The 24,441-nt window shown below is 33.6% G+C and overlaps 2 protein-coding genes and 1 pseudogene across 2 annotated transcripts; 1 reads left to right on the top strand and 2 right to left on the bottom strand.

The window, feature by feature from the left end:
* The first annotated feature begins 40 nt into the window (after positions 1 to 40).
* LOC120132111 lies at positions 41 to 3,940 on the top strand (annotated as a pseudogene).
* A 307-nt stretch (positions 3,941 to 4,247) lies between these two features.
* Positions 4,248 to 8,970, bottom strand: LOC120132196 (transcription factor MYB3R-1-like). Its single transcript, XM_039149010.1, is given in 12 exon segments — positions 4,248 to 4,447; positions 4,539 to 4,763; positions 4,839 to 4,953; positions 5,189 to 5,451; positions 5,615 to 6,969; positions 6,972 to 7,402; positions 7,618 to 7,746; positions 8,002 to 8,105; positions 8,217 to 8,311; positions 8,394 to 8,451; positions 8,584 to 8,638; positions 8,821 to 8,970. Coding segments are annotated over 12 exon segments (3,045 nt in total). The 5' UTR covers positions 8,904 to 8,970; the 3' UTR covers positions 4,248 to 4,315.
* Positions 8,971 to 14,066: 5,096 nt separating this feature from the next.
* LOC120132001 (sulfite exporter TauE/SafE family protein 3-like) lies at positions 14,067 to 23,219 on the bottom strand. Its single transcript, XM_039148854.1, has 13 exons — positions 23,201 to 23,219; positions 17,072 to 17,304; positions 16,818 to 16,977; positions 16,113 to 16,313; positions 15,958 to 16,022; positions 15,741 to 15,768; positions 15,562 to 15,641; positions 15,401 to 15,487; positions 15,238 to 15,288; positions 14,938 to 15,159; positions 14,682 to 14,775; positions 14,351 to 14,491; positions 14,067 to 14,258 (listed from the first exon to the last, which is right to left on the bottom strand). The coding sequence occupies exons 2-13, from the start codon at positions 17,279 to 17,281 to the stop codon at positions 14,173 to 14,175; spliced, it is 1,425 nt and encodes a 474-aa protein (XP_039004785.1). The 5' UTR covers positions 17,282 to 17,304; positions 23,201 to 23,219; the 3' UTR covers positions 14,067 to 14,172.
* Between the last annotated feature and the right edge of the window lie 1,222 nt (positions 23,220 to 24,441).

Raw genomic sequence — 24,441 nt, forward strand, 5'->3', positions numbered from 1 at the left:
CACCTCGAATAACACGTACGAGTTCTAACAGGCAACGAGTATGATTCGGTATCAGGTAACCGGCATTACTGATCTTTCAGGTGGGAGAAGTTCCATTACTTTGCTGCAATTTCGGAGTATGGGAGCTCGAGCTAAAGGTTCCCCGTTCGACCGATAGCTCAAAAGCTGTCGAGTTTTAACTCCGGTGACGATTGTGATGTACGGCTGATTTTTGCGGTCTTAGTCGTAGATGAATTTCGTAGCTTGTGTGAATAAATTTACACTCTATACCAGGGGGCATTGTCATTTTGTGTTTTCGGCCCTTAGTCAAGAAAGACCGGTATGAGTTTTAACTTTTTAACGCGCATATGTGTATAGCTTGGGTACTTTTACCGACCCATTCATCAATCAAAACAGTTAAAAAATTCGTCAAATGGTAGAAAACGACAATTCAAAGTTATTCACATGATTATGTTGTGCTTATATCATGCTTTGTTGGTGTCATTATCAAGCCACGGATAGGGATTAAAAAATCAATATCTGATTAGTTTCGTTTTGATTTAATAAGATCAATTTTTTAAATAAAATTCAGGTTTCGGTTAAATCAATTTTTTTAAATTAACCCAATCGGGTTAAATTTGGGTTTAAGAATAGCTCGTTCTGTCCTACTCAAGATAACTACGAATTCTGTTTATATATTATTAATTTTTTAAGAAAAATTATGTAGAAACTAACATATAAGGTACTAGAATTATAATAGTATTAAATTAAATTAAATTATGATATGATAAAATTTGTGTAAAAAATTGAAAATTATGTTGACTCAAATCATAATCAAATTATTAATTAAATTTTTAGATCAAATTTAAGATAAATATTTTTTAAATCAAATTATATTTTATTATTATAATACCAAATTAAATATAGATCCATAAAAAATAGGGTAAATTATGTATTTAGTAACAAAACTATCAGTTTTGGTCTATTTTAGTACCTAAACTTTTATTTTTTAAAAATATCTAAAGTTTAACTTTTGTTTCATTTTAGTATTATGTTCAAAATTTAACATTAAATTTCAAAAAAAAAAAAACTTAAGTACTAAGCGAGTTAAGTTTTTAACAATTGAAAAATTAGACACTAAAACAGTTTTATCATAGTGTGCCGAATGCAAAAGGCCAAAATATAGAACGGGGTTGAGCTTCCTTTTGATCGGAAAAAGATAGGGTCAAGTTTTAAACAAAATTGAAAGCCTAAGATCCTAAAGTATCACTGAACCCTAATCTTTTTTGTATTATTCTTTTACTGTCGTTCACGGTCGACAATCCATACTCGCATCCCAAATCTCGTCGTCTTGGTCACCAGGTTACGTATCTCCTGCAACAATGGCACCAACTACGATTACGAGGAGACTCTAGGCACCTACGACGAAGCAAGCCGACAAGACCTTGGCTATGACCCGAACTTCGTCCCTGACTCCGTTAAGTCGTTCGTCGTCCACCTTTACCGTTACATTCGTGAGAAGAATGTGTACGAGATTCACCAGATGAACGAGATCTCTTTCCAAACGCTCTCCGACCGTCTATTTAAAGACACTCCTTGGCCCTCCGTCGACGCCGTTGCTCATTACGTGGATAACGACCAAGTATTTTGCCTCCTCTACCGTGAGATGTGGTTTCGCCACCTCTACGCTCGCCTATCCCCCACTCTCAAGCAGAGGATTGATTCTTGGGATAATTACTGTAGCCTCTTTCAGATAATTACTTTTAATTTGCATCTGTATCCATGATTTCATAGCGTGGATTGATTTATTAGTGCTTCGGCTTTCGTTTAGGTGGTGTTGCATAGGGTAGTTAACATGCAGTTACCAAATCAATGGCTATGGGATACGGTGGATGAGTTTGTGTACCAATTCCAAAATTTCTGTTAATACAGGGCTAAAATGAAGAACAAAACTGAGCAAGAAATTGCTCTTCTCCGCCAATTTGACCAGGTAATTCAGTCTACCGCGATTATAATATATAAACCGGAACTTAATTTTAATACTAGTTCTTGCTGTTGTTATAGGTAGCGTTGTTAGTATTTGAAGTTACTTTTCCCCTTATAGGCATGGAATGTGTATGGGGTACTCAACTACTTGCAAGCGTTTGTGGAGAAGTCGAATATTATTCAGATATTGGAGCAGGAGAAGGAGGGTGGGGAACAATTTACTGCTACTGATGGGTATGATTACAGTGGTGGAAGCAATGTCTTGAAGGTGTTGGGATACTTCAGTATGGTGGGTTTGTTGCGAGTTCATTGTCTTCTGGGTGATTACCAAACGGGGTTGAAGTGCTTGCTTCCTATCGATATTAGTCAACAAGGTGTTTACACCAGTGTTATAGGAAGTCATATTGCTACCATTTATCATTATGGTTTTGCCAATCTTATGATGCGGAGGTATGTTTTTGTTTCGCTTGTTAATGGTGTGAACGTTTTCTTCCTTTACGAAAGCTTTTTTCAACATTAGCTCTTTTTTAACTTAGCTGGACAATGACATATATAATCTTAATTAAAGGTATGTGTAGGCTATTCGGGAATTCAATAAGATTCTGTTGCATATTTACAAGACAAAGCAATATCATCAGAAATCTTCACAGTATGAACAAATACTGAAAAAGAATGAACAGATGTATGCCTTGCTGGCAATTTGTCTTTCACTTTTCCCCCAGGCGAAACTTGTCGAGGAGACTGTGAACTCTCAGTTGCGAGAGAAGTATGCTGAAAAAATGGCTAGAATGCAAAGATATGATGATGAAGCTTTTGCCATTTATGATGAGCTCTTCTCATATGCATGTCCCAAGTTCATCACACCATCAGCACCTAGCTTTGAGGAGCCTCTTGTAAATTACAACCAGGTAGTGATTTTATCTTTTTCAGGTAATCTTAAGAATGATTTTGGTGGAAGTACATTAATTGAATCATTTATGTGTGTGTATTCCCTTATTTACATCCAACGTCCTTTAGTTATCCAACATAAATGATTATGTTGTCACATGAGAGCAAGGGAAGTAAAAATGGCCATTTGGCATGTTGTTAAGCTTCACCTTCTTATCTTGGCTCCCATTCCTTTCAATGTATATTTCGAATTTTTACCTGCTTCCCTCTATTTACACACAGGATGCCTACAGACTTCAGTTGAAGCTGTTCCTATATGAAGTGAAGCAGCAACAATTGTTATCAGGTGTCCGTACATTTCTTAAAGTTTATTCAACTATATCTCTTGGGAAGCTTGCAAATTACATGGAAGTGGATGAGCCCACTCTGAGGTTGACAGTTCTTTCAATCTTCTTAACCGTTCTTTTTTTTCATTTCAATGTTTGCTTCATTTGTTGAATGCTAACCTCGTGTCATGTCTTATAGGAGTATCTTGTTTACGTACAAGCACAAAACTCATGCGGTTGATTCTGATGGAAAGATTATCTCTAATGCTGATGTGGATTTCTAATTGACGATGTAGGTTAAATTTTTAGCTTGCTAGCATTTTTTGTCGATATGCTGTCTTTAGCATTGCAGGTAATGTTTGCTTTGTTTTGAAGCAGGACACGATTCATGTTGTTGAATCCAAGCCAGTTAAAAGATATGGTGATTACTTCCTGCGGCATATTGTCAAGGTATGATACAACACGCGCACACACAATATATATATATATATATTCAACTGGTAATCTTTTTCAACTTTCTATTACAACTTGAAGGAGTGATAACTGATATGGATCGGATAAAGCTGGAGTAGACTGGCTGCCGACATATCTTTGCCATGGACTTGACATTTTGATATTGTGTAGTTTATGACTATTTATATGGCATTTTACTTCCCTCTTTGTTAATTAATTGAATTTTGTTAGCGTTTGATCTTGTGTGGTTTTACTCGCACAGCAAAGAGGCAAATATTAATTCCTTTATGACCACTGTAAGGGCGGCATCGAGAGGGCTTTATTAATCCTGGTTTTTTAATTGTTTCTATCTGCGCATTTCCTTATTTCAATTCTCGGAAGTACCATTGAAGTACAGCAAATTTGGAATGAACACTAGTTTTTTATGGGGGAAAATGACATTTTGAATGTACCATTATAATCTCGTTTGAACTTTTAGACACCATACTGCATATACCGCTGGAACCTTGTGATCAGATGCAAGCTAATGGTTATGCAAAATCATTTTCAGAAGTAGCCCTATCTATGATTCATTAGATACATTCTGTCTTTTGACAACAAATTTTAAGACTTTGTAAAGTACCCACAAGAAGAAAAAAGATATATAAAAAATGATATCAATTACAAACGCTGGAGGCTTTTAGCTATCTCAAACCTTTCAAAAGATAGGAAGAGGGGCTCGAGAAACTCATGGTTGTTGAGGACTTGACATTTTGAGTTCCCTTCCCTGGTGTTCCACATTCACTGAAATCAAGTGTTCTGCACTCCGCCTGCAACTAAATCGTCAAATCAGTTTCAGTGATGGCTCTTACGATTGCTAACGAAAGAAGAAAAGATGATGTTAAGCATAGTTTATAAAGCAGATACCAAAACATTTGAAGCCAAATGTGGACGGTTCTCCGACTGACTATTCTCTTTGTCAATGTTATTAGGATTGTCGATGCCTCTCCCTTTTATAATTGATTCCGGAGTTTCATTTCCCAAAACCTCCAAGGCATCAGCATAAGCAGCTGCAGTATGTTCACTTAATTGTTTCATCAACCCAATGGCATCATAGCTTCTCTCCACAGGGCTCATAAGATATCCCATGTCCTGGAAACAAATTCCCAATTATTAGGAACCATAAACAGAGTTTTTTAAGTTCTAAAAATTCTACCTCAAGTTTACCTCAATTGATATTTCTGTGTCAATTCTTGGGCCGGGAACAAATGAGTTGATAAACCAAGGAGATTTCCATGCCGATGGCGATTCAATACTTCTTTTGAATGGAGTATCTCCAAATCTGCCAACCCACATCAAGCAAGTAAATTTGTAAGCAACCCTATTTATCCTAGTACTTGAAGTGCAGGCACACAGGGTAGCAACCCTATTTATCCAAATCTGCCAACCCACATCAAGCAAGTAAATTTGTAAGCAACCCTATTTATCCTAGTACTTGAAGTGCAGGCACACAGGGTAGCAAAACAACAAAATCGATGTAGCAATGTGATAACAGTAGGGAGCAGTTCTAATCTTACATATTATAACTCTCAGTAGTAGCATTATTCCCAGTATTATCAACCAAATTCTCTACAGTTGCTGACGAATCAGTGCATTGTACTGTAGTATCAGCAAGACCCTGATTTGGTAAGCTTCCTATGCTTTTATGATGTCGGTTTCTTGGAGTTTGCCTGCTTGAAGACAACAATGATCTGCCTGCTTTAGGACCAACATGATCAGGAGAAAACAACAATGGATCATTTAAATTACGCTCAACAAGCACAGCAGCGGGACGTTGAACCTGTCAAAAGTATAGACGAAAATATTAGTAAATAATAAATCAATTCGCTATTAGATGCAAAAATGGAATATAACTGTAATGAAGATAAAAGCATTAAGACCAAGATTTCCAACAGAATACTGCAAGAGGGAACAGTATGTGTATGTATATATGAAGAACTCACAATTTTGTACGAAGCATCAATTTCAGTTTTGTCCTTCGTATGAATTTCACGGGCTTCCTTTTCCATGTTTCCTAGGGAACAAGTTCCATTAGAATCATTCTTCTGAGCTTCATCATTTAAAGATTCAGTATGATCTCCACCATTGTGTTTATCCTCAACAAATGCTTGAGATAGGTTTTCTTTTCCTTCAGTGGAGACACAGAAGTTGGTTTTATGTTCAGATGGGCACACCTGAGATATGTTGCCAGTCTCACACTCATTGAAAATTACATCCAAGCGAGAGAAATCTTTGGTCAAATTGGATGCCATATCAGTTTCCAGTTTTTTCTCACATGGTCTCTCTGATAGAGGTGATAAAAGGTCACGGTGGCGCTTCTTCAAAATGGATGGTGTACCATTAAATGTTTTTCCAGCACTTTTCAGCAGAGAATCAGGACTATTTTCCAGTGGCGGTGAATCCCACAACCGAAATGGACTGATGCAGTTCGTAGATATCATTAGTTGGCGAATACCAAGAGGACTATATTCTGGCTGCATATCACAGCCAGAGGGTATAATGTCACAGCTGAAAATTGGAATATCCAAGCTTGGAAATCGAGGAGGCTCATAACATAGACCTCCAACATCTTGTTCTGCAGAAAAGGTTGGCTTATCCTCCGCGCTAGGACAAGTTTCTACTACATTTGATTCTAAACCAAAAGTATTCACTGGAACCAACTTCCGAGAATCCTTGTCAAGGTATGACTGTCCTTGCCCTTGCCCTTGCAGATCTGGATTGTCTGTATGATCATCGCTGGTATAGATAAAGTCATCATGTGCATTCATAGTAAATGCTTGCTCTTGATTTCCAAAAGGTTGACCGTTTAACTGACAAGGGTCACCCCCAATCATATATGTACCATCCTCAACTGAAAGAAGTGGAGACACAAAAGATCGACAGCATGAGGTTGGCAATACTTCAGACCTTGAAGGACAATTCGATTTTAAGGCTGGAGATCTTCCCGTTTCAGATATGTGGATGTCTGAAGCCTGAGAACGTGATGCATTTGTGTAGCCACCCATTTCAACCATATTAGATCCTTGTGTAAAATTTTCTGAGGCAAAGCATCCATCATTCACTGCCTTCGAGAATAGGACATTACAGCATTCATCATCAGGTATCAACGTTTGTTCTTGTTTGTCTGATGATGTACCCATATTGATGAAAGGTGTAGGAGCATTTAATTCAACAGAAGACTGAAATGCGATATTCATCCCTTCAAGGCTTTTTCTGGTGTCTAAACAGTTACTTGGTCCTGATGATTCTTGCCCCAAGTCCAGAGAAGAAATATTGGGTAAATCTGGTAAACCAAACCGTAATCCCTACTTGCAGAGCAACCTTCGCTAGGTATTTCTGGAATGGAGAAGTTGACATCTTCTAAAGATGGGTAATACTCTTCTGAACAAGGTGCTGGACTGGAATTTTTCTCCTTTGCCACACCAGGCATTTCAGTAAATTGGAATTGCTCTCTTGTATGAACAGCAGCGTTAGCCAAATCAATTGTAGACTGAGAGCAGCTAACCATAGCTGACTCTTGGCTGCATTCTGATATGTCCTCAGCTATTGTTCTAAATTTAGCAGCACTATCATCTACATTGCTCTGAATCGTCAAATAAGATGAAGGCGTCGGCTGGCTTTGATTTGCAAGATGTGAGAACTGAAATTGTTCTAGAAGGCCTGATGCTATATAAGAGTCCAATTTCTTTTTGATCGAACTGTTCCAGTGATTTTTTATTGCATTGTCTGTCCTGTTATCAGTACAAAGATGGAAATAAATCACGATGAAATGCAAAAATAAAAAAAATAAAAAAAAATATTAGCTTCTAACAGAACATTAGATTTTGGACAAATATCAGCTGATGACTTGCCGTCACAAGAGGAAGTAAAATGAATGTGAGACAATAGAGGTAATCTTGATATTACATAGATGTAAAGGAGCGGTCTCTCTGAAAAGTTGGCATACCTTCCTGGCAAGAACTTTGAGAGCTCCGCCCATCTATTCCCAAATATCTGATGAGCACGAATCAGAGCCAACTCTTCTTCCTCAGTCCATGCCATTCTGTTTATGGCAGGATTGAGATGATTATGCCACCTGGATTAGAACTTAGTTGTAAGACACGAACGTAAAACAAGACGTTTGCAATAATATTCCAAAGTGAAAACCTCTCACAAATTGTTAAAATCAACATTATTAAATCAATTAGATCAGGCTAAGCCCAGTTGTTGTTACCATCCTAAAAAAAGTTACATTCTAAGTTTCAAACAACACTCCTTGACTATACCGAAGTTCTAAATGTAAATGATATTAAAATACTAAAGTTCACAGTTCTATCAAGTATCATCACACCTTTCTCTGCATTGCTTTCCAATTCGTCCAGGTAAGTGCTGAGCTATGGTTGACCACTTTTTTGGCCCATATTTGTTCACCAGCTCGATTATTAGTTCGTCCTCCTGTTTAAATTTCCCAAAAGCAACTCAGAAAGCTTATCGAAAAAATCTGTTTGTTCTGTCAGCAAGCAACTAATAGATTTGTGAGAGAGAAAAAATAGTAAAAGCAATCACCTCTTTAGACCAAGGCCCTTTAACTAACTCAGGATTCAAGACCTTTTGCCACCTGTGTAAGCACTGTACATCAGTCCGATCCTTGAAACACTCGGCTGCAGATGAACTGGCTTACAATTAGAACATTTAAAATGATGAAAAAATGGATACCATGCCTCTTAAAATCAAGAATAATACCTATCTTTTTCCAATTTTTTCCTTTAAAACGTTGAACGGCGTCACGTAGAATCTCATCCTGGAAGCCCATAGAATTATGTAGTCAAAATGAAAATTCATTAAAGAATATGCAATGCGACCACTGATACAACATTACAGGATGGGACTAAATTAGTGGATGTCATAATACATGACAGACTACGATGATTACCTCTTCAGCTGTCCATTGTCCTTTTGTGGAACGTCTTGTAGGACCGGTAGTCCTCCTATAGAAGCATTGCAAAGTCAGAAGGGAAAAAAACACAGAACTTCATAAAACAATCAATTTCTAAAATAAACATCGTCGAAAGAGGGAAATAGCACCGAAGAACCCCAATCCTGGATTTTAATTAGTGTTCTGTAAGAGGCACTAAAAGGGAAAAAATCACATAGGTTTACAAATAAATACCCATGAAGAGCTCGCATTCTCTGAGCATCATCTCCGATGTTGGGTCCAACCGAAGGGGTCGATACTGTTCTGTCACCTTCCATAGTTCTTTTGTAAATAAATGAAGCTGCATACCGCAATTCCAACTCTACAACGCTTCTCCCCTTAATCTACTGTCCAAATCATCAGAAATCAAAGCAACTATAGAGTTCCTGCGCACCAAACAATCGAGTAATCAAACAAAAAAAAAGGGAAAAGAAAACAGAGAACATATATATCAAGAACAATTGTACACTAGAAACAAAAAAGTCAGGAATCAACGATTTGGAAAATCAGTAAAGAAATCGAGTTAAAAGTGACGTAATTTGAATTCATTCAGTTTTCAAATTTCGATGACTCGGAAATCGGATAAAGAACCGACAGTTATTGAAGCAAACTGTTAAGTACGTAACTTATAGATCAAGATCGATGGAATAAAGTTCAAACTCATAAGATGAAAAACAAAATCTCCTAAAAAAAGAAGATGAAGATGCCAACCACTTAACTGAGCTTCGAAACCCGAGAAACGAAGAATCTGATAAGAGAGGGAGTAGAAACGATGGGCATTTGCAGATCCAAGCGAGGATATGTTGAGAAAGCGAAGATAAGGATCTGCAAAATGCACAGCGAAGATTACAGAAGATGAGAATAAGAGCAAAAGGAAACCAAGCAAGGAATGGAGAGGGAGAGATAAAATGAAACGGTCTAGTAAGTTTATTCAAACATAAGGGGCGGAGTAATACAGCTTCAAACCTATAATTAAAGATCGAACATTTTTTTGTATTCGACGGCCAGGATATCTCCACCTTGGACTCGCGGCCACCTCGTGTTCTTTCTTTTTAAACCTACCCAACGATCAAATTTATTTTCTTTTATATTACATATAATATATTACTATTATTCTGAAAAATTAAAAATAAAAGAAAATAAATAAACATTATTCCATCACCAATTAAATAATTTTAACGAGCCAAAAAGTTAATTAAATGGTAAGTATATATTCTATATCAAATGATAAGTACTTTCTTATATTTCTTTAATTTTTTTTCATAACATTTTTTATAAAATTTTTCTTCTAAATTATCAAATACATTTAAAAATAGGGTAAAATACATAAATGACCACATAACTATGGGCCAAACCGTGAAATGGCCACCATTTTCAAAATTGTGACAAATATACCACTGAACTATTTAAATAAGTTCAAAATGGCTATATGACGTAAACATTTAATGGAGGAGTTTACGCGGTTGTTAAAAAATTAGTATAATTAGAGCTCGAGTCCTTATAAATTTACATATTTGTGGCATTGGCACCTTGCTTTGTTTTCTTTCATTTTGGTCACTACTTGTATATGATTTATTTCCTTGGATTTTCATTTAATCCAATTTGATCCTGATTTTGTTTTTAATTTGTCTAATGCCTTAATTTGAGCATTAACTTTAATTTTTTTTATTCTAGTCATATGTATTAAATTGGTAGATTAAATCCCCTAGATTTTAGAATTAATCAATTTGATCACCAAGATTAACTTTAATTATTAATTTTTCATTAGGTCCTATTTTCAATTTAATATAACAAAATGTTGTTTAACCTGGTACCCGCATACCTGGTACTCGGTTTATTATATATATATATATATATATTATTTTATATTATTTTTTCATTTATAATTCTCAAAATATTTCACTCTAACATTCTGAATTCTGAATTTCTTAAATTATTTCACATTAACATTCGACATTTTTTTTAAAATATTTATTTTAACTTCAAAACATTTGAAATTTAATTATAATTTTTGTTTTAATTTTAATAATTTTTTTCAATTATGTAATTTGATTTTTTTAACTTTATGTATGAATTATATATTATAGACATTTAAATTTTAGATTTTAGAATTTTTCTATATATATATTTTAAAAATAATATAATTCTAAAAACTAAAAAATTATAAATTGGGTACCCTGACCCGAAAATACGAGTACTCGAATGTAATGTCCAAATTCCCCCACTTCCAACTACCATTTCATTTCCATTTTCCATTTTTCAGAATAGAACGTTACTAGTTTCAAGTTAAACCTCTTTTCTCCCATTTATATATATATATATATATATATCCAACTTCTTAATTAATTTATTCACCTTTTAAATTACATTTACAAAACAAAATTGTAATTAAAAAATTAAAATTAATAATCCAAAAAAATCTACAAATATCTAAATTACACATTTACAATAATCCAAGACCGATTAGTTTGTTTTAGTATCCAAAACAAGGTAAACTTATCTCGTCATGAAGATTATGTATTAAAAGGGTAAAAAAATGATAGAAAGGGGAAAAAAGATGGTATAAAACTAATATTCAAATACTTCACTTCCCCTATCGGAGCAAAACAAATTATAACAATACAAGGGACACTATAAACTTCGAAGTGTTGAAGCAAATAAAACCTATAGCTTGCTAATCTAGGCTAAGCACAAGCATAAACCAGGAAAGAAACAAGCACCATGGCGTCTTCCCCCAAGTTGTGGTGCAAAACTGATCTCAAAATCCATCGAACGTTCAATGATCGATCGCCCTCACCCTGCTCGAGTTCTAATAGCTTTGTTTGGTGAATGATTTTCTCGTTTCCCGCCTCTGTAGTGCTTTCCTCCTCCCCTAATACAAGGAAAAACCATTTAAGAGGTGAATCTACATGGAACAACATTGGATTGGAATTTGCATAGGGGGTTGTTTATCCAAACAATAAAGCTGTAGAAAATGTTCGTCGGCACTGACCTTCCTTGAGAGCGCTTGTTTCCATTGAACTTTTCTTGGCTACCGCGGAATAGGCCCCAATAGTTTTGACAACCAGACCACCTTCTTTAGCCAGGACAGCAGCAGCCCGAGCTTTCTGGGCTGTTTCTGGTGTATCAAACCGAAGGTAACCCTTCTCCTCGCCGATTTTAAAGTCGACAACTACACGTGTAAAACAATTCATGGTAAGAAATCTTGAAATAGTTAAAACGAAGTTAGAGAAGCAAATGTCTAGTAGGACTGTTACTTTTTTAAAAGTAAAATAGCATAATCAAATTATCAAACAAGAAAAGAGGAACAATTTTCAATAATACCTTCACGGTGCCAAATCGTTTCAGGGCTTCCTTCAAATCTTCACGTGTAACGACATTCAAATCATCTTTAAAAGCAGGTGCAATGGATTTATGTTTCGTGTCCTCATCCTTTGGAACGGGACTTTTGATGTCTGTTTCTTCACAAACATGTTTATCATCAGTCTTTTCCTCATTGTCTGACATTTGTTGGAGTCTTCTCTTCACTCTTGTAGCATCAAAACCCTTCCTGCAGAGAAAATTGTAAGAACAAAAAAGTCTTCTGTGCATCTTCCTCAGCTGAGAATTCAATCAAAGAGTGCCACAAAAACACTTTTTGTTTGCTACATGAGGAGGTAACCTCACACCATTAACCTAAGAAACAAGAGGACAATCAAACTTAGAAGTTATAACCCTTAAACATGTCATTAATTATCAATTTGTAACTAAAATTAGCAACTAAAATACATAAGACAGCAATCATCGCCCCCATTGAGCAAATACCTTAGCATATTGGTCAAAAAAGGCTCTTACATCTTCCATCTGGACATTTTACTTGAGTGGTGATGCAGCAATTTTTCTACTGTCTAATTGCTCAATCAATTCTTCGGGCTCTAATAGAGCGGTGGCTCTGCCAATTTTCGTCCCTGGAAGATTGAAAGTCACATTTAAAATTAGGATAAATTATGGTCCGTTTTGATACCTAAACTTTTAATTGATATATCAAGATGATAATAGATGTTACTTTTACATACGATGTTTAAGATTTTGGATATAACAACATTTTAGTTTTTCATTTAAACATCAGTTAAATTAAAATTTTGTTATCTTTAAATTTTAAATTTAATTATTTAATAAATTTTTATTCCTCTAATGTGAAGCAATTTAATTTCCTTCGGCTACAGCGGGACGGCAGGAAAATGGAAACATGTTCGATTTTACAAGATATTTCTACGGATTAAATTCGCTGGAGAGGAAGGATTCGAAAGAGAGGAAATAGAATGCGAGAGTGCAATAGCAATGATTTTTTTTTTTCTTTTTTGAACGAGGATAGCAGTGAAATTCATGAGCTACTTGAGGTGATATTAAATATACGTTCGATACGCGAAAAAGATTATTATTGAAGAGAAATTTCTTTTGAAATTATATTCTTACATCTAATTCGTAAAAAAATATCATTATAAGATAATAATTTATTAATAATGGTTGTATTTTTTAGTGAAATGAGGGGAATGTTATTATCTTCAAATTCTTAGATAAAGAACAATTCTCACCACTTTAGACACAAATACACTTAAAATAATGAATTCTTTTTATATGGATCATTCTTAATTCTAATTCTCCATACTTTAATCAAAATTATAAACTTAATAATAATAATAATGATATACAAAAAAAATTAATTTCATAAAATATTAATAAATTTGAGTAATTATAATTATTTCAAATTTTTAATATTTGTATATTAGTTATTTTATATTTTTATGAGGTGAAAATGTTATTATCGTAAAAAAAAATATAATTATTAGAACAATATTTAATTTTGAGTTATTAAAAATTGGATCTTATATATTAAAAAATAATATATTTGTCCACTGGAGACTACAATATTATTTTTTATATTAAGTTATGTTTTATATAAATAAATATGATGCTTATAATTAAAAGTAAAAAACTGATATGCAAATTATATATTTTTATTATTAATCCTAGGTAAGTGCAAAGTAATATATGTTCAAAGATAATTTTCAACCATTTGACATTAAAGGCTCACACCCCTAGCACCTATGGTGCTCGAATTCATGTTCTCGATGAATAACAACAATTACTTCACTACGGAAGTCACTTGGTTCATGCATATTTTCTTTAAACTTGGATGGTGTAACAATTAAAATATTTTTTTTTATAAATTTTCATTCAAATATTTATAATTTAAAATTAAAGTTTAACTTGTAAAAAAACATATATCGTAAGGATAATTTGACAAAACATACATTCAAATAATTTTATATTTCTCTTATCAAACACTATAATATTACATTCTCGCTAAATAAACCGAACATGACAATATAACATTCCTAATATAATGTTACATTCCATTCATCTTATTCACATAGGGTGATATATACTGGGCAAAATGTAACAAACAAAAGGCAGTTTTTGTTGCCTTTGGACAATAGAGGACGAGGCTAAATTTACAGGGGAATTAGAAGGGTTCAATTGAGCAAGAAAAGAAAACCTGATGTATCAATTTCCATACTTGCAGAGGTTTTCGAATCCCATGTACTCATGCCGCTCGATCTTCCCGATCATGTTTGATATGCCGACGCCACCTAGCGGAAGGAAGCCGAAGAATGTTTTTCGAGAGGGTTGAAGAGAGAAAAGAGTGTTTGTGAAAACAATTTAGAGGAATATCAAAGCTCACCTAGTGATATTGCACTGACAAAAAGTGTGAAGGCTAGAATGAAGATGATCAAAGATGCCCTTCCAAATAAAATTATAAGCCTTCGGACAATGCGTTGTCCGACAAGGGCAGCAACGGTAGCCACCGCAATAAAGTAAAGAGCTGCGAAACAAAGTATGAAATATGTAATTTCGGGAAAATGAGGAACAATAATATCCTCTAGTGGAATAAGATCAATGACAACACCATCCCCTATCCCCACCACATCCCTTGCTGGTTTCAGTGTTCCATTTTATTCCCAAATAATAAGAAACATCGACAAAATTATCGCCTTGTTCAGTTACCAACTTACCATAAGGTACCGGAAAACGTTTCAAAAGGTAATATTCTACAACAGACATGGAAGAGGAGAATGTCATGGCAAAGGTAGCAGTGGCACTTGATACCTGCACAAAAGTCGGTAAGAAGCCAAAAGATTAGAAATGACAAGCAATGGATAATCTTCGAATTCATGATACAACAAGGCCTGATTCTCCTTTCATGTTACCATCAATCCAATTCATACACGACGGATAAACTTCACACGAGTGAAGGAAACAAAGACTCACTTGAGGAGGAACACCCAGCTCCAAGAATAGCGGGCTCATGATAAATCCTCCACCTAGGCCGAGTAGACCGCCAACAACTCCAGCTAGTACTCCAAAAGCACAGTAGGTAACAAGCTGGAGCACCCGGAAATTTGAGCCTTGATCTCCCTTGGATGCAATTACTCTACGTCCTTTATAGAGACTAACCGCCTCATATAGAGATACCCCAACTGCAACTGGGATCTGGAAAACAAAAGGACACGGTAACCTATTATCAGCAATGGAAAGAGGCAATAGGGATCAAAGAAGATAAAAATTTACCTGCAGCAAGTTCAACACCCAGTACAATGCCGAACAAGTGGCTGTATTATCCTGTTGCCAAATGTTGTGTTTTATCAGTTACGCCTCAATGATTAATATTCTGTAAGTAATTGAACCATGACATATGCATATAAATGAAAAGAAAAGGCAGAGGAAACATAACCTTGGTAATCTGCAGTATAAGGAATGCAACCCAAACAAAACAAAGGAGTCCAAGCTCTTTCCAACACACATTCTCCCATACAGAGACCTGCTATGATTGCATTATTAGCTTTGAGAAAATTTGGAACTTATTAAAATAACAGTAGATTACAGTTAACCTACTTCATTATCTGTGTTGTCCTTGGGGGGGTCGTTGTTTGGGCCGCTAGGGAGAGGATTGTATTCCACATCATTATCAGTATCTGATATCAAAAGAGCAAGTCAGAAGGAAAAACATGAGGAAAGGATCGCTGAATGATCTTAAGAATCAATTAAAGGAAAAAGTCAAGTGAGCAATTGACCATTTGATGCCGAACGCCTGGCAACCTCCTAAAATCCATGAAGAGCCAGCTTTCAGATGGTTAGCAATTAGTTTTAATAACAAACGCACCACGTGATACTTTGAAATCGAACATCTATGAAATCTTTAGATTACTCATGGATGAAAATGGAGGGAAAAAATATTTAAAATATTCGAAATTTTCTACACATCAGAATGAGGCTGAGTTAATTAATTACCTTTTTCAGCATGGTTTCTTTTTTCCATGTTTCAACACCCTTGAAGAATGCCTTTGTTGATGTTCCTGCAAACACACCAATGATTTGAATTCAAGAAATGGTTCGACAAGAATATAATGAGCAGCAAACGCAACAATAGATCAGAAAATCATTACCTATAAAGAGAATAATAAGTAAAACAGTGACCATCCAATCTGCAAAGATCACATTAAAAGTGACTCCAAGGCTAATTCCCATCATGAGCATTGGCTGGATAAGAAGAGCCAAATCATAATCAACGATTGGCAAATCGAGTGTAGGATGCCTTAGCTTAAGGTTGTAATAAACAGTTGAAGCGGCTGCACCCATGATCATGCCTAGGAACATTCAAAAAAACATAGAATGCATGAACTCATTTATATTTCAACAGAATCATCTTTCTTAATAGCATTAAAAACTCTCAAATTGAAACATTCAGAGCTTAATAATCTTTGGAAGCATCAAAATGAACCTATTCATTTCTCTTGTTTGTATCAGCCAGTAAATTTCAAAATCTTGAAATCAGAGTTAGTTTACAAGTAGTGACGGATCTAGAATTTTTTTTGAGGGTGGGCACACATATATTAAGAATATAAATTTTTTTGTACGATAAAATTTCAAGGTGGGCGCTATTGAATTTCAGGGTTGGCACAACTACATTAATGAAGAAAATTTTGATTTTTAAAGAAGAAAATTCGAATTCCATAAAATTTTGGGGTGTGGATCCGCCACTGTTTACAAGTAAATTTTAAGTGCAATTCTGGACGACAGCAAGATGAGTTCATTTTTCTTCATGTAAAGAGCACAGAATTAAGATAATGATAATAACAGCAACAACTTACACTTTGAAATAGCGGTGGCTGATTTTGGATCAAACCCAATAATAAGGCTAAGCATGGGAACAAAAATGCCACCTCCACCAACTCCACCTACACTTCCAAACGCTGCTCCAAAGAATCCGATTACACTTCCCACCACAATTTGCCAATTAAATTCTATTTCCTATTCCCCAAGAAGAAGAATTAGAAAGCTTCAAAAATTACTACAAATTAAGGTGATAACCGATCAAAGAAGTAAAACAATTATATATACTTACAGGCCAAACATGGCGATAACCCGACTCATCAGATTTCCACAAGAAATTAACAGCTTTGAGAAAATAATTATCGTTCGTTTCAGATTCCTCGACGGGTTCTCCATGTTTCAAGCTTCTCTCAGCTGAAACAAGCATGAAAGCTATACCAAAACTGAGGAAATTCAACATTACCGATCTCAAAACACTCCGTTTTACCCCAAATTGCGCCATATTCAACTGTTTCGCTCTTTAATTTTCCCTTTTTTTAAACAAAAAAACAAGACACTTTTTTTGGAATCAAAATCTCTGCTTTTTCCACCTTAGCTTACAAAGAACGACGCCAAAAAGCGTATGGTTTCCCAGAAAGGCAAAATTGAAGAAACCAATAGTAGATATAAATGGTTCAAAACAAAAAGTTAAAAGGATTAAAGAGAAATGAATTTTATGGATTGGAATTTGGAAAAAACAAACGTGAACGCAACACCAACAAAAGGTTCAGGAATCTTTGGCACTACGTCCCTCGTCTCTGTGAAAATGAGAAAAAACGAAAATGTCTTTTACTCTACCGTGCACGCAGATTATATAATACCAAAAACTTGAACTGAGAGAATACACTGCTGAAGCAGGTGAAGATTGTAGTTTATTTTTAGATAAATTACGTATTTAGTATTTAAATTTTAATTTTGATATATTTTAGTATCTAAACTTTCAACTATTTCAAAACTATGATTAACGTTTAGTTTTTATTTTATTTTAATACATCGGCGTTAAAAACTTAACTGATTTTTATAAGTAAATTATATCATTTGTCACTCAAATATCTTCTCACTCCTATTTTAGTACTAAAGTTTAAATATTTTCAATTTAATTACTCAACTTTCAAATTGTTCCTATTTTAATCACTCTAGTTTATTTTATTAATAATTTTTTAGAAGACATTTGTTATTATTATTTTATTAATATATAATTAAAAATAAAAATCAAATTTAGAAGTTAGAGTTATTAAATTAGAAATATGTAAATAAATTAAAAAGTTTAAACTTTAATGATCGAAATAGAAGTAAAAAGATAATTGAGTGATGAATGACATAATTTACCGATAGAAAAGTGCCACTTGCACTTTGTATATATATAAGTTGTTACAACTAATGGTAGAAAAAAAAAGAAATTATAATACTTGTAAAGGGATTCAAACTTTAAAAATTAAGGAGTACAAGCACTTTAACCATAAAATCAAGTTCTATATTCGATTAAAATTTGTAATCTTTTATATATATGATAATTAAAGTGAGTTTTTAAAACGAAAAAACTAAAATTATATTTATTTTTATATAATTTCTTTAAATATAATCATTAAATTAATCTTTTCAATATAATTAATTTTTAAACTTTTTAAATATATTAAAAAAATTGAAATACTAATTATATTGAAAAGATTAATTTAATGATTATATATAAAGAAATTACATAAAATATAAATATAGTTTAAAAATCTAAATTGTACTTTTTATTTTTCTTAAAAACTTAATAATTATATATATATATATAATTTTAACTAAATATATACTTGATTTGATGGTTAAAGTGATTGTACTCCCTCTTATATTCCCAAGTTTAAATTGAATTCACAACCATGGTAATTTCCTTCTTCTTTTTTCTACCATTATTGTAACAACTTGTATATACAATCTTGTAACCAATTAACAAGTTAATGGTCTAGCCTAGTGGTTCAAGTCTTTTCAGGGAAGCTCTAGGGGTAGGTTAGAATCCCCTCAATTGCAAAATTATTTCATCACAATGTTTTGTGGCACCACCTTATTTGGTAAAAAATAAAATTAATAAAATTAATAAAATATCATCCAATCTAATAGTGACATGTGTCACCACCTAATTGGAGATCAAATTTATTAAATTGAATTAAAATTATGATTAAATTGATATAATGTATAAATATTAAGAATCAAGTGTGTAATTAATGTCAAATTTATTAACTGCCACATCAGCACTTCCATTAAATTTTAATAGTAAGTGACTTGATTGAATGCATTTAAACAGTTGGATGACCCGATTAAAAAAAATTCAAAAATAGTAGTCACAATAAAGAGATGTCAAAATTAGATGGTCAATAGTATAGCTTGTCCCATTTTTAAGTTGAGTACTTGAGTAGCTATATAGGGGTGTAAATGAGTCGAGTCGAGCTCGAGTATTGCTAAGCTCGACTCGACTCAAAAACTCTGAAATAGAGCTCGACTCGACTCGAAAACTGACGAGTTTAAAATTTTTAAGCTCGACTCAAACTCGAAATCCTGAACTGAAGTTCGTGAGCAGTACGAAAAATGCTCGAAATGAAAAAAAAAATATTAAACTTAATTCGATTGAATCCTCAAACTTGAACATGAACCTTAAATACATGAAAATCTTGCTGTATTTTAAAAAAAAATCAATACATAAATATTAATATTATTAATAATTTATTTTAAAAAAATTCAATATATTATATAGTCAAGTTACTCACGAGTTTTTCAAGTCGAATATTAAGTAGCTCGTTTCGGCTCTTTAAGAACTTGAGTTGAGCTCGAGCTCGAGTCGAGTCTATTCAATCCGAGTATTTATCGAGTCTTGATCAAATCGATCTCGAATAGCTCGTTATATGTCCTAACTATACCCAAAAAAAAAAATTAACACGATTAAAAAGTCATTGCCCGACAATCCTCCTTTTGTCTTCTTTTTCAAATATAGTTGTCCAACAAGCTTTCTTTCGTTTTCTTCTAATATACGGTAACCGTTCTTTTAAATAAAAATCGATGTGCAGTATTAACACCATTAAAATTGGTTTAAACCCTATAATTGAAAAAAAAATCAGATTAACTCTTATCAGAAAATGTATAAAAACGTATTCTTATATGTTTAAAATATATTAAATAAATCATCACGTCTTTTCATATTAATATTATATCGCTTCGTGTTAACATCACATACTTTAAATTTAATATCATATATTTTCATGTTACCATTTCATCGATGCAAATTAAAACGCATATATTTAATTAACCAGTAGGATTTAAACAATTAATATTAGTAAACACAAATATTAATCCGATTTTATAATATTAATCTTTTATAAATATAAATTCATATCAAACTAAATTGAATTTTAACAATAGAGTAATTAAATTTATATTAAAATAGAAACTTTTAGAACCAAGTCAAAAAACTTAATCTAACCTAACCAGTATCTACCCGTACGGAGAAAGTTAACAGCAAATGTTTGAATTCCAATTTCCCTAATCGCTTTCCAAATGACCTGTTTTTGAATCCCTGTTTTTCACCTTTTATAATTTATTCACGTTTAACTTTTTTTCATATAGTAATGATACTACTAATAATTTATTTGCTTTTATTTTTTTTCTTTTTTGGTTGTAATCTCGTTCCAAGGCTTTGTATTGATTAATCTGGATCAACCCGGATTATACACCTAATTTTGGTGGGTGAGTCTCCCGACGGGGATTTTCTGCATACACAATGACTCGAACCTGAGACAATACTTAAACGATATCAAACTGCTTACTATTTAAACAAACTTTTTTTTTTGTTGCAATCTCGTTCCAAGGCTTTGTCTTGATTAATCTGGATCAACCCGGATTATACACCTGACTTTGGTGGGTGAGTCTCCCGACGAAGATTTTCTGCATACACAATAACTCGAACCTGAGACATTAATTAAACGATATAAAACTGCTTACTACTTAAACTTATTTGATATTTATCATACCAAGTTACTTCTCATACTGTTCTTGATAACTTTTCAACATCGTAATGATATTGGCGTAGTGGTTGAGATACACGTAAGTTAAATGATTGGTTGGAAATAATGAAATAATTAAATGGTATAAGCGTATAATTGATAAAATTAAAAGATCTACAATTAAAATAAAATTCGCCTATAATTAAATGGTCATGAGTGTAGTTTACCCTAGTTTTAGAGTTATTGGCTTCAACAAGTGATGGAGGCAGCCCAAGCTTCATCTGTCCTATCTATAGGAGTGTTTATAATTCGCTTAAAATTAAATTAATCGATCGAACAAAAATTTCGAGCGATTAATCGATCGATTAACGATCAATGATTTTTTTAAACTTTAGTTATCGATTAAATCGTTTCGAAATTAATCAATTAACCAAAATTATTAAATATTTAATATATAACATATATTATTTATATATTATCTAGCTATAGGGATGTTTGAACTTCAATTTTAACCAAATTAACCGACCGAATTAACTAAATAAACAAAAAAATATTAAATACTTAATATACTATATATTATTTATATATCATTTAAAAATTTCAATTAAATCAATTAACAGACCAATTAATCGAACTTAGTTCAATTAGGTTGATTTTTAAAAAAATTGATTCATTTAACAGTTAAAAGAGAAAATTTTCAATTAATGAATTTTAGGTAATTCATCTGTTCGGTTAACCAAATTAACCGATTGAATTTTAGGCAATGTTTTGAGAATAAAAGTACCAAATTGTTGAGAGAAACTCAGAAGTTATCGTTTATGAAGCAGCTGCAGCTGCCTTCTTCCTTGGAGTTGCTTGAGTACCTGACACAACAATTCATGATCATATCGACCAAACATGCTTCCATTTCTACCAACGAATCAGAATCGAGAGAGATTCCTTCTCTAAAGCCGGTCTTGAACCTTCGAGGAACATGTCGGAGGTACCTCATTCGACCGGTTCCGGTGGTCTTTCTTCTAATGGCCTTCACACTCCAGTTATCTAAAGCAAATCCAACAAACTAATCAAACGAGCATATATTGCCAATAGAAAGCCATTGTTTCATATACTGATTCTTACCCAGAAAGTCAATAACCACCAAATGAAATCAAATTTTTAATAGGGTAATAACAAAACGGTATACATTCAAAATTTTCTTAGTTTATCGAGCACGCATACACAGCCAGAGGAATCAAAGGTAATATAAAATGGTTCATGATATCTTAAATCTAAATCAGGTAAACATCTAACTAGTTTCATGGGATGTCATCTTATCATGAAAATTTTCATTTGCTAACCTCATCTAAGTTGGGCCTAGTAAACCACAAACAGAGCTAACATGCCAAAAATATACGCATATGGTAAATCAAAAGCTAAAAAAGTAAGAAAAGAAAGATCTTACATTTTCGAATGCGGCTGGCAGGGTAGGCGCAAGCACCACAACGGCTCTTCTGGAGATGGAAGCTTCGTCGTCCACATCGAACGCATAGCGTGTGAGTCTTGTTCCTTCTCTTTCCAAAGCTTCCGGTTCCTTTTCCCTATCAAAAAAAGAGGAAAAAAAGCTTTACAATCAATTTAAAATTCTTAGTTAATGGCACTAAGTCACTAACATGGAGAATGAATCCAAATGATAGCAATGATAAATAACATTTTCTTCGTGCTGCAAAAACACAAGAAAGTCCGGAATTCAGTTAAGGTATTTATATAGTGACGAAATATATTAGGGCTTTTCTCATTTTTGCCAACCAAAGGAGCCAGCGAGAGAGTCCAACACAATTCTAATGGCGTTTTCGCTGGCCCATTTACATAGGAAAGACCACTAATAATAATACTAGAGGCCTCTCTTTTGGTTTTTTTTGCCCAATACCACATGCGGATCAATTATTTGGGATTTTGGGCCTACCCAGAATTTATTTTGGAAAATACATTCTACAGTACACAATGACATTGGATGGTGGCAAAATTTTCAAAACTTGGTAAAACAACGTCACGGGTTCGTAAATGTTATGCCTCACCATAAGGGCCCCATTCACAGGAACACTGAGTTGGTAAGCAACGTCTTCCAAAGTAATAGTCGCTTCACCACTCGAGAAATAGAACGTGTGCATCTCGGGCCGCCAAAGTTCAATCAGAGCCTCGATCAACACCGGTATAGCTTGATGCCACATAAAAATATGTCCGAAAATAGACCGAATTGATGCAGATATGTCATCATCTGCCGATGTGTTTCTCTGGTTGTCATCCCCCGACTACGAATACTTCATTCATCGTCATTCAGCTCCTGTTGGATCGACGATACATGGGTGTTATCCAAGCGCAACATATATTCTCAGGTTGCCAATTTTGAAACTTTCGCACAACGTATGTTTTTTTTTTCGATTCAGAGTTTGGTGAAAACCCAAAACAACAAACCCCTATTTATAGTCTTACCCTCAACGGCTATAAACGATTAAAAAAATAAAATGGTTGGTCGAACTTATCACCTCGAGGTGACGAGTTCCAAGTAATCGTTGTCCGTTTACCCGTTAACCAACGGCTAGGAAAAGGCTAGTATTTTTTTAATTTGAACAAACTCGTCACGTAGTCGTGACAAGTTCACCCTAATTTTTCCCTTTTTTGAATTTATAAATTTCATTTTTTTAATAATATAAAAAATATATTTTTTAATGGACTCGGCATGATGAGTCATTATAATGCTAATAAAATAATAGCCACGTGGGATCCACTACGCGGGGATTAATTAAGAATAATATCTAAAATAATATGACGAGTTCCGAATGTACCATATAAAATATCGTATTCTCCAAAATAAAATAATAGGTAGGTCCAATACCCAAATAATTTATCCTCATGAGGTATTGGGGCTCTGTTTTTGCTTTAGTGGGCTTATAATCAATTTGTCTATATTTGTTGTTACTTATTTTTATATATTTTATTTTAAGCATTCAATTTTGAACAACTTTAATTTAATCATTGAATTTTCGTATAATTATCAATTTATCATAACAATCACTCAAGTATCAAATCAATCATTGTTTTATACTGATGTGAAAGTCATATGTTGTTCATCTATCTATATATATATATATATATATTTAAAAGTAAATACTTAATATAACCCAGTTGGTCCATTAATCAATCATTTCTAGGCTGTGCTCCTTCTGGGGGGGAAATATATATTTATTAATACGCATGCTTGAACAATGAGAAAGGAACAAGTAACATGGCAGCAAATGGATCAGTAATTGAGTGGGAAAAGGAAAGATAGCTTGAATGAGTTGCACTTGTTTGAAGAAGATTGTAACTACCTGGAGAGCAATCCTACTTACACCCAATACACTCATCTTAAGAGAAAGTGCATACCAAAGAGGGAGGAAAGGTGAACAAGTGGGTTTTGATGCTTTGCTTTCGCCAAGCACATATTAGAAAGAAGCCTTGGGAACTTTCCTCTTTCTCAGTGGTCACTTACATGGAGAGAAAAAAATAGGTTTAATGTCAAAAAAAAACGTGACTAGCGTTTGATTAGATAATTAATTTGGTCTTTATTTTTTGGGAGTATTTTGATCTTTAACGTTTTATTTTGAAACAAAATAACTATTTTGTGAAT

Source organism: Hibiscus syriacus, unplaced genomic scaffold, assembly GCF_006381635.1.
Source record: "Hibiscus syriacus cultivar Baekdansim isolate YM2019G1 unplaced genomic scaffold, ASM638163v2 tig00110557_pilon, whole genome shotgun sequence".
Classification (NCBI taxonomy): domain Eukaryota; kingdom Viridiplantae; phylum Streptophyta; class Magnoliopsida; order Malvales; family Malvaceae; genus Hibiscus; species Hibiscus syriacus.